We start from the raw sequence: 17,463 nt of genomic DNA on the forward strand, positions 1-17,463 counted from the left end.
AAAGACTTGTCTTCCAAACTGAGTGCCAAAACACAAGCCTTGAAACATAATCAGACTGGCAGATGGTTGTGAGTCTACTAACCTGTTAGAAAAAGCCATCAAACAAAATCAGAATACCACAAGGTACATGCTAAGGCATTGTTTAAACCAAGGACGGATATCCCATGAGATGCACCAAACCATAACAGCCCTGCACAAACACCATCCTGCTGTCATGAAACAACGTATTGCCACGAAGAGCTTTTTCGTTGCAGATGCATACATGCTGCTACAACATTGCTGCCAAGAAATCCAACCAACTTTCCGTCAACACAACATGTTGCATCACCAAGACCACCATAGCCATGAATCGCTACCCTCAATTTTCCTTGCCCTGCTGATGGAGACAAATGGTGTTGATCATGTTGCCGAAGGGTTGCATCGCTGGCTGTGATGTTGCAGGTGGCATTTCCACAGTCCAAATCCATTAGCCGGCAACATGAGACATCATTAATGTATAGGATCAAAGCACCCAGTTGCACCAAGCAAAAGATGCAATCTCACCTGCCCATGGCTCCTAATGTACAATCTCAAGGGCAAAATACAATGTCACATGCAGTTACAGGTCATCACTCCTATCCCCAACCTCTGCCTCATCAGAATATGCAAGTGGGAGCCCCTCAATCTAACATGCACTTGAATCCTTCAAGTGGGCAGCTCCAGGGCCAGCATCCTGTCCAGGTGCGGAATCAGTTTCCTCAGCAAACTCCAATGATGCGCCCAAATCAGTCTCATGCTATGTATCCTAATCAGCAGGTAGCTTTGTTGCCTCCATCTGTTCAGGGTCAAAGCACCCCTCCTCTGCAACCGCAGCCAGGATACACTCCTAATCAACAAACTGGACAAACCAACCAACGTCCTATTTTGCAACCGGTTGAACAAATATTACCTCAACAACCATTTGCACAACACCAGACCCCAATGCCATCTCATCTTCGACCTCAAGGTCCTCCAGTACATTCATTTTCCAAGCATGCTTATCCCCAGTCCAAGGGTAATAATACCGCACTATCTCAAAATGTCGTTGGAAGGCCTTCAATTCCCAATCATGCAGGACACGTACCGCCATTTGCACACTCTGCCAATACAATTCCTGTTAGACCAGGGAATCAGAATATGTTGGTTGGGACCAATAATCAAGTGCAGTCAAGGGCACCAGAACCAATTGAAAGACAAGGTGATGTCACTGAGCAACAAACTGACTCTGCCTCGGGGAAACTTGGAAAAAATGTGTCGAAATCTGAAAAAGAAACAAGGTTGAAACCCACTGAGGTTAGGAGTAAGCAAAATAGTGAAGATCCACACTCTGTGAAGACTTTAGGCCTAAATGTTAATGCATTTGAAAATGGTGATACGTTGAATAAGAATGTTGGAAAGGGTGAGGCTTCTGAAAGCACCAAGGTTCAACATGATAGTAATGAGCATTCTGTTGTACATGGCAATGAGATTCAAGGTGGACCTCCACTGAAGACAGAGACAATACCCTCTGAATCGGAAACTGATAAACTGCACAGTGATGATACTCGTACTCCACAACCACCTCCAAACCCTGGCTATTTCCAGCTTAACTTTGGCCTTACCTGCATCATATGAGGAGAGTCAAACCACAACTGGAACTAGCTGTACACAACATACATTGATAGAAACCAGCAGTTGACAAATCCATACCCTGCAGCAAGACCAATTCAATACATTGGTTCAATCTTGCCAACAAAACCAATGCAAGGTGCAACATGAACCAAGGCAATGCCTTCTGCAGCATCACCAACAACCATGTCCTGCAGCATACAACAACACACCAAAATCAGTCCAATTCCAAAAAAGAGAAAACATATATTCAAGTGAGTTACAGTGGTGAATCTGTTTCTTACCAACAGTGAAGTTTTCACATGGAGAAACAAGCTACTCTTGCAAGGTTGAGTGTTGTTAACAGAAGCCTCAAAGTTGCAAGAAAATTCACTGCAGTAAAATCACAACAACTCGGTAAGATGGTAAAAATTCACAAGCAACAAAAATGAAACATTTTCACAGAAGAAGTACAAGGTACATGTTACCTTTTTCAGAGCAAGCACCAAAATGGGATAGACAACAGAGCAGCACGAAAAAAAAGCACTTCCAATTCCATACTCTTTTGATCTCATCCAAACCCTAGCAATGGGATTATAAAAAGGGAGAAATCAGTGAGGAAAAAGAACCCTAGAGAACAACAGAGAGCTGGAGGCGAAAATCTGAGAAGAAACCCTAAAAATCCCAAGAGTGATTACCTGGAGGCCAGCGTTTGCACGTCCTACACCGCCACCACTGCGACATTTTGTAAGGATTTTTCTTTCTCTCTATCTTTCTCATATGCTTGTTGTCTGAAAATATTTGTGAGAGCTGAGAGTGATTGAGAGGGGTTCGTTGAGAGCGAGAGAGGGATTCGTGTGAGAGACGGAAAGATGCGAGTGGGATGCTGAGGTACGAGCGATTGTGAGATTGAGAGAAATGTGAGGTTTGGTGTGAGGGAGATTGTGAGAGTTGATGAGCGTTTTCGAGAGCGGAGAGAGATTTCATTGAGGTTCTTTGTGTGAAGCAGATGGGGAGGACAAGGACGATGAAGCTGTTTCTGTGTTCTCCGTTTCCATTTTCTTGTTTTTTTCTTTTTTTTCTTATTTATTTAATTTAATTAGTTTTTAACACAAAGAAACCATAAAAAATGTTTAATTTTTTTTTTTTATTTTAACTTTTTTTTTTTATTTTCATCCCGGTTTATATATTCAACGTAGCAGTACAATATTAAATAATCCTGAGTGGTTTGGTGGAGAAGGGCAGTGTGTATGTTCTTGAGTGGGGTGGGTTCAATACTCATGTGTGACCTTTTTTTGGCATTTTATTTCTTTTAGCTATATTATTTTTTTCTTTTAGCATTTTAGTTTCTTTTTATGTTTATGCCTTTATTACACTCATATGTTCATTTTGTTAATAATGTAAAGTTGTTGTATTTTAATTCAAAACCATTTTAAAACTATAAAAATCATGTTCTTCTCGATTTAATATCGAACCCATTTTTTACACCCTTGTAAGTCGATTGCTTTTTAAGCATCGCCATCAACCTCACATAGCTTACTCTTGGGCTTTCTTACAATGAGCCGGTTCCCTTGCACTTACACTCATACATTGTTTATTGTTTCATTCTTTGATTATTTGATTTGATTATATACTTGTTTATATCTTACTTGTTTGATTAACTGTCGCCTACTTGTATGATGTATGAGGCATATATTTATATGGTTTGATTGCCATGACAACCCCCATTCATAACAAATGTATCCCTCTCCCATGAAATGTATAATATTCTTTCATTCTTTATTCATCTGTTAATACAAGAATTAAAATGAACACCCGATAACCATTTCAAAACAAGATCAAAACCTCGATCCAACGTCGAGTAATCATTTTTCAAAACCTAACAGAACCAGCACGTATTCATCCACCCCTTTTGTAAGTCGATTGCTTCATGCATCGCCATCAACCTTGTAAGTCGATTGCTTCATGCATCGCCATCTACCTTTATCCCTAACACTTCTCCTTGCTCCATTCGTCGATTCTTGTTCCGATTAGGTAGCACCCATTAGATAGAACCCTTTGCATGATAACATAGGTAGGATTCCCATATTCTTTTGTATGATAACATAGGTAGAATTCCCATATTCTTTGCATGCTAACATTAGGTAGATATTCCCATTTGTAAATCCAAACACTTAAGTACATATTGCATGACAACTTTAGGGCAGAGCTTCCCCACTTCTAGACCTTTCCGAGCGTCTCCGATCTTGTGGCATGTAGTCCGTTCTATTGCAAAGAGGTAACTGCCTAAGACTCGATTCAGCGAGCTGCGACACCTACTGCTAGGACGTGAACACATTGCCCACTCTCCTTTGACACAACTGGTGTCCTCCTTTTTTAAGTCCATATTCAGATGGCAACCCCTATGTAGGGGAACTACGTCGCCCTGATTCTCATACCAGATGAGGTACGTAGGCAGGAGACCGTGCGAGGTCTCTCCGGGCCCCCTTTTTCTTTTTCAACCTTTGTGTCTCAACCCCCTTGTGTGTGTTGTTGTGTGCTCGGAAGTTGATGTAAGTCCATCGAGTGGCATTCGGGTTCCAGTGTGAGTTTGTTTTGGTTCGGATGCTGATGTAAGCCCAGTGATTGGCATTCGGGCTCCACGTTTGCCTTCTTGTGTGTGTTTTGGTTCGGATGCTGATGTAAGCCCAGTGATTGGCATTCAGGCTCCATGTTTTCCTTTTTGTGCGTGTGTTTTGTTTCGGCGTGCGTGAGCCGAACTACGGCAACTCTGATTCTCATGTTCAGATGAGATACGTAGGCACAAGATGCGATGTCTTGCCGAGTTTGACTAACGACTAACAGCTAATCCTTGTTTGCTTTCGCCCTCGTTGCGATCCTTTCTCTCGCCCTCGTTGCGATCGAGACTTTCCCTTTCTCTTGCCCTAGTTGCAATCGAGACCCTTATTCCCGTAGTTGTTTGAACTACGTTTTGCTCTGATTCTCATTCCCGATGAGATACGTAGGCATAAGACGCGATGTCTTAGCGAGCACACTTATCCTTAACCCATAGGTACCCGAGCTACGAAGACTCTGATTCTCATATTCAGATGAGATATGTATGCAATGGATGCGACATCCGTGCGAGTCATTTTCTTTGACCCTTTTCTGTTAGTAAATAGTACATTAGATAAACACACACCCTTTAGACAAGAAACAACAAGAGTGGATCCCGTAGAGTACTACGGATGCGTAGGGGTGCTAATACCTTCCCTTCGCATAATCGACTCCCGAACCCAAGATTTGGTTGCGAGACCTTGTCTTTTCCTTTCCTTTCTCCAGGTTTACTTCGAGCGTTTCCTTTCCCTCCTTTGGGATAAATAACGCACGGTGGCGACTCTTCTGTCATCTTTATTTCGCCGGTTGTTTCTTCGTATACCGTATTTTTCGGGTTGCGACAGCTGGCGACTCTGCTGGGGATTATGTTTCCCTAAGCGAGTCCCTCCTAGCTTTTGTAGGTTTCTTGTTTGTTGGGTGTTTATTTCTTTTGTACAGTTATTTATTTTCCGCATTTACCTGCTTTATCTTATTGCATTCATGTACATATGTTTGTTGTATCTGTGGGTTCTGTGGGTTGTTGGGTTGGGACTGTTCTATGAGAGATAAGCCCACTACCCAGGCTTGAGTGTACACATAGGTGTTAGAGTGGATAGTCATGAGGCTTGCGTGGTATGTTGCTACGTTAAGTCGTTCATGAGACCCACATTCCAGACGAGGTTTCTGTTGGATATATCTTGTCCTATGGGTGTTCCATAATGACAGATATTCCTTTAGAAATCGTCGACTCTGGTGACCATTTCCCGAGAACTCAGTCGAGGCCTCTCCTCCGAGACGTGATTATGTTAGCTCTGGTGGGCGCATTCTCGCTGCTCAATCCGAGGACCCCGAGACTGGGAACTTGCTTTAGGATATCCTGTTGAGGGGAGTCAGAAGAGGTCTTTTATCCCGTAATAATGCCAAACCTTTAGTGGTAAACGTATTATTCTCGACTGAAGGGCTGAAGCTGACAAACTTCTGTTCTTAGAACCTACCAGTGAGGGGAGGGTTTGATCTCTACAGATACGGTTTCTGCCAGTGGTGCTGTGATGGTGACTTTGGTTCAGCCAAATTTATGGACATTTATTTCTGGGACGCCGGAGTTCTGTCCGTGGTTTATCAATGGGTTCCGTTTATTTCGGATCCCCGGGTTGAGTTTGAAAGTACCCGTTCAGGGGATCTGACTGTCATCCGCTCAGTGGATGTTCCTGTGATGATAGTGATGTAATCTCCAGTTCCATTTATTTCGGAACTCCCCAAGTCGGATTTATGGTGACTTAGTCCCGATGACTATGACTAGTTCAGAGAATGGGTCTTCAGATGACTTGGTGGCGCAGTGACTTGCATTCATGCATTTGCATCGCATTCATCTGCATTCAACTCGTGTCTATCCGTACTCAGGGTCCACTTTTTGATTAAGATTCTGGTTGAGAGATATCTAGATGTCAGAATGTTATTGATGAAAAATTATCTGTCTCTGTGAAACCAAAATCAAAGGAATATTCCTGGTACGGATAGACATTGCATGCGTGAGTCATACTAACCCATTTGTTGTTTTGAAGGTGTCAACCGGTGCGCATAGCTCTTCCATTCAGACATACAGTCAGACTCAACAAATCCAAGCTGATGGATCTTCCCAACGCCGACATCCTTGAACTGAAAGAGATGATGAGGGGATTGTTCAGTATTATGCAAGGGCTTGCCTTGGGACAGAAAGCCATGTCTGAGAGATTGGAAAGGATTGAGAGCTGGATGATCAAGGAGAAAGTTCAGGGAAAGGCTCCATCATCCGATGTAACAAATCCCTCTGGCTCGGTAGCAAAGAAACTCTCTGACAGTGGTCCGCTCAAAAAGGAGGTTGAGTCAAGTGGTGTGCCAGCAAAGAAAGAACGCAGTAAGGATCGTTATCATCCTTATGCTGTTGCTGTAACCACTCTTGTTGGTAACTCACCTGTACCCCCACAACAACCACCACTTCAACAGAAGGCACCGAGAGCTAAGAGACAGGTGAAGAAGAAGAAGGAGGATCGTTAGTTTGAGGAACCACCTGGGACTTATACCCTTTTGTTCAGGAGATTGAGAGATTTGGGGTTAGTCCGGCCAAGGATTTTGATTCCCATAGCACAACAGAAGAGGCCTGCACACTATGATGAGAATGCCAGTTGTGAATTCCATTCTGAGGCACCCGGGCACAGTGTTGAGGGTTGTAAAGCTTTCAAGCATGTCGTCCAGGACATGGTGGACTCTAAGACCATCAGCTTGGCCCAGATAATGAGTGGGGATGTCAACCCGATACCCAGGCAGGGTCCTGTAAAAGTGAAGATGGTGAAAAAGGTCGAGAAAGGAATGGAGATGACTGAGGAAGATCAGCTAAAGGTTCCTCTGGCTGTGGTTCCAAAACCTCTGGTGCAGGATGGAGTCTTCCCTGTGGTTGATAATTGTTGTGCAGCCGTTGCCACAGAGGGGTGTGTATTGATGGGAGACACGACCCAGAAGATGAAAGAAGTAGAAATGGACATTGGAAAACTTGAAATACCCAGTCAAGCAATCGAAACCGTCCAGGTGGAGAGCGCTCTTGTTGCGGAGAAAGAGAAGAAGCTGTCCATTTCTTCTTATAAACAAGCTCTGGAAGTGGTGAAGAACCAAGAGGCCCGAGGTTGGGGTAGAATCATTGACATAGTGGTAAAGGCAGACATGTTCGGGATTGGTTATCCAGATCAAGAGTCGTCTAGACCAAACAGAGGACGTCGTCCACCGTACATCTTTGTCAGTGCAGGAATGCTGGATTCTGATCATGCTTGTTCAGTGAGTGAAGAGATTGACTGTGACCGCGAGCTCGAGCTGTGGATAAAGTCGTGCGTGCCAGGCGATTGGAGGGCCTCCAAAAGCATCACTGTCGCTCATCCGGAAGTGTAGTATTTCTGTTTTAATTTTGTTTGCATGAAAGCCATACGTTTTGCCCGAAACGTACTGGTCCATTGTAAGGGCCATCTCATGTGTTTCATTATGCAACCTTTTGCATCAGTAATAAATGGATGTTTTTGTAATTAACAACGGTGTTCCCTGTTTTTCACTTTTTTGTAGTTTTGAAAAATAAAAAAATGGCAATGTTTTTCGTTCTATTTCCTTTTGAATTTGTCTCGGTCCAACCTCAAAAGTGATTACCCTCCTGATCTCATCGATAAAAATTCGGTTACACCTTTATATGACTTCGACAATTCGACCTATCATGCCGAAGGAGGAGGCGAGGAAGATTGTGATCTGTTGGAATTAGCCGGGTCGTTGAAACCAGAGGAGAAGGTGATTCAACCGCATGAGGAGTGCTCAGAATTGTTGCTCCAAGCACCGCCGAGGTCAGAAAGCGAATATTGAGGCCGCTTCAGAGGCAAGTCAAGAACAAGATGGTATATGTGCGCCTGGTTGTATCTAGATACACCAAGGTAGGATACCAATGTTGTGGAGGCACGAGTTACCATGGAGAGAAGACTGTCCTCCAGGGAAGCGGAAATCGGTGCTGAAAGATGAGAATGTGTGTAGACTGTCGAGACGTGAGCAGAGCTAATCTGAAAGATGAATTCCCGGTACGTCACAACGAGGTATTGGTTGATTATAATGCTCAGTTTATCTTCATGGATGGCTTCTTGGCCGAGACCAGACTGAATTGTTGCCAGATGATATGAAGTAAACTATGTCCATCACACAAGGGGCACCGTCTGGTTATAAGGTGATGTCGTTCAGTATCGAGAAGGCCGGTGCCAAGTATCAGAAGTCTAGGGTGACTTTGTTTCATGATATGATTCATCATGAAAGCAAATGCCATGTTGATGACATGATAGCAAAGTCCCAAGCAGAAGAGGGGCATCCGGTGGATCAAGTTGTTTGACAGGTAGAGATAACTCATACTGTTGAGTTCGAATCAATGCACTTGCGGAGTGTTGTCCAGCAAACTGCCGAGGCATGTTGTGAATGAAAGAGGAATCGAGGTTTTTCCTGTAAAAAAAAAAAAAAAAAAAAGAGAGAACAGTGCAAGGAATGCCTGAACCAAAAACAAACAAAAAAGAAAGGAATCAAACGGTCAGGTGGAATGATGATTGCCAAGGGGCATTTGAAAAAAAGAGGATAAATTGCAGGAATTTCTGATTCCATTGTTTCCCAGGGGGATGATTGTTAATCTGGTACTTGACAGCCCTCAAAGGGTCTATAAGGTGCGTATTGGGTCAGCATGACTCGTCTGGTCGAAAAGAGTATGCAATTTACCTAAGCAAAAAGTTTATCGACTGTGAAACAATACACTCACTGTTCGAAAAAACTTGATGTACTTTGGCATAGGCTGCTCGCCGACTGAGACAGTGTATGCTGATTCATACCACTTTGTGGATGTCCAAAATGAATCTGATCAGGTATGTGTTTGAGAAGCTAGTAGCAACCCATGGAAGGTTATCGACCAAGGAAGTTGGAGATCCCTGATGAGGACATCTCGAGGCACTCAAATCGAAAGGTTGGGGGTGACCGATCCCGGAGGAGGGGCCAGGCCCTGAATCCGAACGGATTCTGATGTCTGATGGGGAGAGTTTAAGGTGAATGAGCTAGTGCTTCCCCGATAACATTTGAACACACCAACGATGGTGGCTGAGTACGAAGTTGGTATCCTGAGTGTCGTACTTCGGTACGTGCATCTACCTGGGGCAGTGGTACCCAGTGAGTGAAGCGTGTTGTTAACCGAGAAGTGCGACCTCGTGGGTAGCATGGAAGAGATGTGGTGTTGAAAAGGATCCTTCCTCCTCAACGATCGTGGGGCAAGTGGATGAACAGTTATGAATGTTCGTTCGTGGTCAAAAAGGTCTCCTCTGACAGAGCCTTGTTGTTGATAACCACGGATGATGAGGATTTTCCATCCCCTGTGAGTGCGGACGCAGTTTAAAGGTACTTCGTGAAAAGAGACCCGCTGGACAAAAAGAATAAAAGAGTCCAGGCAAAAAAGGGCATCCCGGCGAACCGAAAAAAAAAAGAGAAAAGGTTCGGGCAAATGTTAGGGATAATGAAAAAACTGTACACCCGACAAGTCGAAAACCCCACAAGGGCGACTTGGGCAAAAAAGGGTATCCCGGTGGACTGAAACCTGAAAGGGCGGTCCAGGCAAAAGAGGGAATGAAACGAACAACTGCGTCTAGCATGATCGTTTGGGCTTTGAATGACTTGGATAATCTTCGATAGAGACCGATTAGAAGCATTTTGTTCAGAAGGCCGAAGGTGCGGAAGGTCTTGAGGACATATGAGGTGTAATCGAGTTGGAACCCGATGAGATCACGGTTTCACATTGCCATTAGGATAAATATTTTTTCCTTTTGTGTGCAATCACCTCTTTCCAGGGTTTGCCTCCTGCGCGTCGCTCAGTTCTGGGCCGTCCTTTTTGTTTCAGTCAATAAATGCGTGTTCAGTCAAATAATTTTGTTTTTGTTTTCATTACCGTTTTGATTACGAAAACATCCATTCGTTTTGATAAGAATAGTTGCATTTGGAAACATAGAGGTCCCTTCCGATGCGTGCTTATAAGATTGAAATCTGGAAATCTTATTCGGAAGTTTGAGTGACCTAGGTGTTGAAATATGGGGCACGCCTGGGGCACGCTTTTATCTAACAATCTCTTGTGCAGGTGCTTTTAGATATCTTCATTCGTTGGCATGTAGTGGTATGAAACCTTTTGACAAAAGAGATCCCTGCAGAGCCCGACCAGGGGCAATGGATAGACAAACGGTGAAAAGCCCGTGACAGAGTTGTGATGGCGACCCTGGAGGATTAATCATCTTCAAAGTCTAAGGACTGGAAAGTTTGTATGCATCCCAGGAATTCGATCTTCGTGGGATGAATCAGAGGAGTCTAGGCGAGTCTGGGTGTTCTCAAAAGAGGAAAGCCGACACTGTGGGTGGATGATGGATGCCGCTGTTCGGCGACTCGACAGGTGTTCCGTGTCCAATAAGCTGTATTTCCCCAGTGGGTGTGAGAGGGTTACCTCCCTAACAGATTCGAGATCAGTGTCTCCTCAGCAAGCCTGAAGGTTGCCGTATCCCCAGCGGAGTTGTGATTGTTTTCCAAGTCTGAAGCTGTCTTCCCAGCAGAGGTTGTGTTGATGGTTTTTCCCCAGCAAAGGTTGTCTTTCCCCAGCAGGTTGGAAATGGACGCGGTGATGAAACCCTCAGCACAGTTCCTGGAGCTCCCTGGCGTTGTCCCTGGAGGAGACGTGTGTTTTATGCATCCATCATTTAGACAAGCATAGCATATTGCATCATTAGTGCATAGCATTTCCATGATCATGGGGCATTGTGTAAAACAAAAAAAAAACTCATGCATCAACATTGCAAACATGTCCATTAGCCCTAGGCAGTAGTGACCAGCCGAGATTCGGTTGTTAGAAAGAGTTTAGCATCGCGCCATTGGATCGGCTTCAGAGTTGGGTTCCTCAGCATGGTTGAGAGGTTGGTGTTTTCCCAACAAGTGATTCCTTAGTCGAGTGGGTATCCCCAGCAGTGTTACTCCCCAATTGTTAGCGTCTTGCCAGCTTGGGTCTGTTTCCCTAGCGGATGTGGGTGTGTCTGATCTCTCCATGTAGAGCCAACCCCTTAAGCAGAAAGTGTCTATCCTTTCCTGCCATTTCCCCACTGAGATACATCCTCATGGATGACGGTTGTTTCCGTTCCCTCCCAACACACATTGGGATGGGTTTTCCCTATTGAGTTCTTTCCTCACTAGGATGAGTCTTGTTTCAGTCTGCCTTTTTGGATCGATCCTAAATTGGCTCCCCGTTGACTGTTTCTTGTGCTTCCCTGGGGCATAAATGAATAGTTGCTCACTAACCGGCACTCGTTCATCTTATCCTCAGCGGAATTTGTGGGCCTCTACCTACAAACCGGTAGTTGTAAGTCCTATCGTCGTGGTTTTCTACCTACAAGCTGGTAGTTGTAAAATCCCACTTTCACCCCCTAGCAGAGGTAACCTTTGTGGTTCATGCTGTTTGTTGGCTTCTACCTACAAACCGGTAGTTGTAAGTCCTATCTTTGTGGTTTTCCACCTACAAGCTGGTAGTTGTAAAATCCCACTTTCATCCCCTAGCAGAGTTAACCCTTTGTGCTCATCCTGGTCGATGACTGGTTACTTTTCTGTGGTTTTCTGCCTACAAACCGGTAGATGTAATCCCCTCTTTGTGGTATTGATAGTCTTGTCCCCTTTGGATACTTGCCTTGATCAAGCAGTATTGTCCCCATTGGGTCTTCCCCTTCTTCTTGGATACTTGCTCCGAGTAAGCAACTTTATCCTCTTTTGATTGGTCATCTTTTGCATACCTAGTCTGGTACCCCGTTGCCTTTCTTTTCGGTCGTTTATCCATTTAACAACCTACAACCCGGTTATGGATAATCTTCCATGCGAGTGTATTATCTACGTTTTGACGGCTATAGATAATATATCTCATGCACTCTTTGGTCAATCTTTCGATTGTTATCCCCAGCATGGGTCTTTGGCATGCGTGTCGGCTCACGTATCACTGTTTTGTTATCTTCGCCGATGCTGATAGACATGAAGAATTTTCCGGTGTTCAGACCGAGGCGGTATTCAGACCGAAGTGGCGTTCAGGCCAATTTCCGATTTTCAGATCGAAGAAGTTTCCGACGATCAGGTCGATGTACTTATGGCATTCAGGCCAATTTTCCGGTGTTCAGACCGAGGCGGTATTCAGACCGAAGTGGCGTTCAGGCCAATTTCCGATTTTCAGATCGAAGAAGTTTCCGACGATCAGGTCGATGTACTTATGGCATTCAGGCCAATTTTCCGGTATTCAGACCGAAGTGGCGTTCAGGCCAATTTCCGATTTTCAGATCGAAGAAGTTTCCGACGATCAGGTCGATGTACTTATGGCATTCAGGCCAATTTTCCGGTGTTCAGACCGAGGCGGTACTCAGACCGAAGTGGCGTTCAGGCCGATTTCCGATTTTCAGATCGAAGAAGTTTCCGACGATCAGGTCGATGTACTTATGGCATTCAGGCCAATTTTCCGGTGTTCAGACCGAGGCGGTATCCAGACCGAAGTGGCATTCAGGCCAGTTCCCGGTATCCAGACCGAAGTGGCGTTCAGGCCGATTTCCGATTTTCAGATCGAAGAAGTTTCCGGTATCCAGACCGAAGTGGCATTCAGGCCAGTTTTCCGATTTTCAGATCGAAGTGGTGTTTAGACCAGATTTCCGGTGATCAGACCAACATTGATACTCTCATATTCCGATGCTTAGTGCGGCGTTCAGACCATGGGTATTCCTGTGTTACCATTTATTTTGGTATTCAGGTCAACTTTCTATTTCGGTACTCAGGCCGATTCTCACCATATAAGACGGATTCTTCTTTTGAGATTGCTTCTTTGACGATGCTGACAGGCATTGTTTCATAGGGATTCATGATCAAAATCCGGGTCTTCTTAGTATTTAACCATCTCCCACTACGATCATGTGAAGAACATCCTGCTTCATATTCTCTAGTTGAAGACGCTTAAATAGGAGCAACTGTCATACCCCGATTTTGCTCCTGAATTTTTTATGTTTGTTTGGCATGCTTGGCCTAACCTTACTTTGGTTTCTTATATGGGGATTGGTTTTGGTCCAAAGTCATGGTGTTTGTTCATGTGATTGTTAATGCACATATGGTCTTGGTCATCTGAACAATCAAGCTTCTTGTGTTTCAAGCCACTTGCTGGTCGTGTTATTGGTTCATGGATACTATGTCAAAACCATAACCTTATGGTCTTATTTCATGGTTTTGTCCATACACATTATCAGTCAAGTTATTTTCTTTTCAAGAGTCAAACATTCAAGTTATGATTAAACCAATTGTGAAACCAACTTCAAACCATTTTGTTAATCCATTTCAATTTTATTTCATTACATTTGGTTCCATACAAAAAAAATACACAAAAATTGACACTTTGACCAATTGTTGACTTTGGTCAACAGTTGACTTTTTGGTCAACTTTGACCAAAATCAACCCTAAATCCTAGTACCCTAAATTTCACCATAATCATCAATCCATTGTCTGTTTACAAGAAAAAACAAAAAAAATATATAAATTTTGACTAATTGTTGACTTTGGCCAACAGTTGACTTTTTAGTCAACTTTGACCAAAGTCAACCTCCCCATGTTCTGATCATCCAAAACCTAATCTAGCCTTTTTTCTTGATTCTTCATCCAATTTCCACGCTTGGTTGTGTTATCTTTTGGTTGCTTCATTTCCAAGTAAATGGCTTTGTTTCTACCTCATGCATAGCATGCCTTGTTTGACATGTTGGCTCATCAAATCTTGGCCTTAGTTTTCCCTGAACCAGGTCTTAATACAGCACACTGCAGCATCAATAAACCCATATTATGTTGTGAGATACAATTCTGAAAATGACATCCCTGCGGGAGTCCAAGGGGGAACAACTTTGGTCTCATGTGTACCAGAATTTGCTGATCGTGTGCTTAATAATAACAAGGATCTTTATAGGAAAGGCTATGATGCATCTGGTCCAAATGATGAAGAGTTGTCTGATGAAGTAGAGTTTTCGGATGATGAGAAAGAAGCTGAATACAGGAAAATGCAGAGAATGACAAAGAGAGGGAATAGTGATCAAAATCCTGGCAGGAGAAGAAACAATAAAAATAAGTTTTCATTGAAAGAGATGGTGCCACCTACTCTCCCTAATGCATCTACAGCAGCACATCATGTGTTACATACCGCCCCTAATGCACCTGCAGTAGCACCATTGGTTAATCATGGAAATCGATCTTCATTTTTAGGCACTGGACAGGGTGGAATTACCACAGTTTCTCCATTTCAACCTTTAAATGCAGGTCCTAACTTTGCTGCAAATGCAATGTGGGCAAATCAGACAACATTTCCTCAGCAGTCGCAGCTTTCCCTGCTTCCAAATGCATTTCTTACAAATGCCATGTCATATTATCCACAAAATACACAATTTTCTCATCAGTTTCCTGTGCGAGGAGGTCCGTTCCAACTGCAACCAAATTCCTTGCTCACAAAACACCAACCTTTACCCTGCTGAACTGGCCCTGCATTCATCAATAACCAAATACCCTAATCACATGATCAAACATGGTACATACATGATTGATTTGGCAAAGCAATGCACATGAATTATGGTTTTGAACTCACCTTGACACACCTTGTACTAGCCTCCTGTCATCATGGTCCTGCAGCTGCCAAATCGAAACTTGAATTCCATAAGGTCATGGCGTGATGACTGAACTTAGAGCAGATGATTTGAAGCAATTCCATTTGAACAAACTTGTACCAATTCACAATGCATCACAAACCAACCTGCGATGTATCAGCTGCAGTTAAGGCTTCATTGCACAATTGCCTTACAAAACCAAACCACCATGGTTCTCATACCTATTATCCACGAGCACCTGCTGCAGAACTAGTACATGAACATTAAGCCAGCATAAGCCTTAAGCAACAGAAGATCCTCCCTGGTTCAGCCATGACACCCAAAACAGACAAATGCATCCGAAGTTGTAAGTCCACAGCAACTGGCCTATAATCAAAACAAAATATCCAAAGACTTGTCTTCCAAACTGAGTGCCAAAACACAAGCCTTGAAACATAATCAGACTGGCAGATGGTTGTGAGTCTACTAACCTGTTAGAAAAAGCCATCAAACAAAATCAGAATACCACAAGGTACATGCTAAGGCATTGTTTAAACCAAGGACGGATATCCCATGAGATGCACCAAACCATAACAGCCCTGCACAAACACCATCCTGCTGTCATGAAACAACGTATTGCCACGAAGAGCTTTTTCGTTGCAGATGCATACATGCTGCTACAACATTGCTGCCAAGAAATCCAACCAACTTTCCGTCAACACAACATGTTGCATCACCAAGACCACCATAGCCATGAATCGCTACCCTCAATTTTCCTTGCCCTGCTGATGGAGACAAATGGTGTTGATCATGTTGCCGAAGGGTTGCATCGCTGGCTGTGATGTTGCAGGTGGCATTTCCACAGTCCAAATCCATTAGCCGGCAACATGAGACATCATTAATGTATAGGATCAAAGCACCCAGTTGCACCAAGCAAAAGATGCAATCTCACCTGCCCATGGCTCCTAATGTACAATCTCAAGGGCAAAATACAATGTCACATGCAGTTACAGGTCATCACTCCTATCCCCAACCTCTGCCTCATCAGAATATGCAAGTGGGAGCCCCTCAATCTAACATGCACTTGAATCCTTCAAGTGGGCAGCTCCAGGGCCAGCATCCTGTCCAGGTGCGGAATCAGTTTCCTCAGCAAACTCCAATGATGCGCCCAAATCAGTCTCATGCTATGTATCCTAATCAGCAGGTAGCTTTGTTGCCTCCATCTGTTCAGGGTCAAAGCACCCCTCCTCTGCAACCGCAGCCAGGATACACTCCTAATCAACAAACTGGACAAACCAACCAACGTCCTATTTTGCAACCGGTTGAACAAATATTACCTCAACAACCATTTGCACAACACCAGACCCCAATGCCATCTCATCTTCGACCTCAAGGTCCTCCAGTACATTCATTTTCCAAGCATGCTTATCCCCAGTCCAAGGGTAATAATACCGCACTATCTCAAAATGTCGTTGGAAGGCCTTCAATTCCCAATCATGCAGGACACGTACCGCCATTTGCACACTCTGCCAATACAATTCCTGTTAGACCAGGGAATCAGAATATGTTGGTTGGGACCAATAATCAAGTGCAGTCAAGGGCACCAGAACCAATTGAAAGACAAGGTGATGTCACTGAGCAACAAACTGACTCTGCCTCGGGGAAACTTGGAAAAAATGTGTCGAAATCTGAAAAAGAAACAAGGTTGAAACCCACTGAGGTTAGGAGTAAGCAAAATAGTGAAGATCCACACTCTGTGAAGACTTTAGGCCTAAATGTTAATGCATTTGAAAATGGTGATACGTTGAATAAGAATGTTGGAAAGGGTGAGGCTTCTGAAAGCACCAAGGTTCAACATGATAGTAATGAGCATTCTGTTGTACATGGCAATGAGATTCAAGGTGGACCTCCACTGAAGACAGAGACAATACCCTCTGAATCGGAAACTGATAAACTGCACAGTGATGATACTCGTACTCCACAACCACCTCCAAACCCTGGCTATTTCCAGCTTAACTTTGGCCTTACCTGCATCATATGAGGAGAGTCAAACCACAACTGGAACTAGCTGTACACAACATACATTGATAGAAACCAGCAGTTGACAAATCCATACCCTGCAGCAAGACCAATTCAATACATTGGTTCAATCTTGCCAACAAAACCAATGCAAGGTGCAACATGAACCAAGGCAATGCCTTCTGCAGCATCACCAACAACCATGTCCTGCAGCATACAACAACACACCAAAATCAGTCCAATTCCAAAAAAGAGAAAACATATATTCAAGTGAGTTACAGTGGTGAATCTGTTTCTTACCAACAGTGAAGTTTTCACATGGAGAAACAAGCTACTCTTGCAAGGTTGAGTGTTGTTAACAGAAGCCTCAAAGTTGCAAGAAAATTCACTGCAGTAAAATCACAACAACTCGGTAAGATGGTAAAAATTCACAAGCAACAAAAATGAAACATTTTCACAGAAGAAGTACAAGGTACATGTTACCTTTTTCAGAGCAAGCACCAAAATGGGATAGACAACAGAGCAGCACGAAAAAAAAGCACTTCCAATTCCATACTCTTTTGATCTCATCCAAAC

At 43.7% G+C, this 17,463-nt stretch overlaps 1 protein-coding gene across 1 annotated transcript; it reads left to right on the plus strand.

The window, feature by feature from the left end:
* Positions 1-7,026: 7,026 nt before the first annotated feature.
* Positions 7,027-14,760, plus strand: LOC127082182 (uncharacterized). Its single transcript, XM_051022418.1, has 2 exons — positions 7,027-7,086; positions 14,041-14,760. Exons 1-2 carry the CDS (start codon positions 7,027-7,029, stop codon positions 14,758-14,760), a joined length of 780 nt encoding a protein of 259 aa, XP_050878375.1.
* The last annotated feature ends 2,703 nt before the right edge of the window (positions 14,761-17,463 follow it).

The sequence above is a fragment of the Lathyrus oleraceus genome, chromosome 5 (assembly GCF_024323335.1).
Source record: "Lathyrus oleraceus cultivar Zhongwan6 chromosome 5, CAAS_Psat_ZW6_1.0, whole genome shotgun sequence".
In the NCBI taxonomy this organism is placed as follows: Eukaryota; Viridiplantae; Streptophyta; class Magnoliopsida; order Fabales; family Fabaceae; genus Lathyrus; species Lathyrus oleraceus.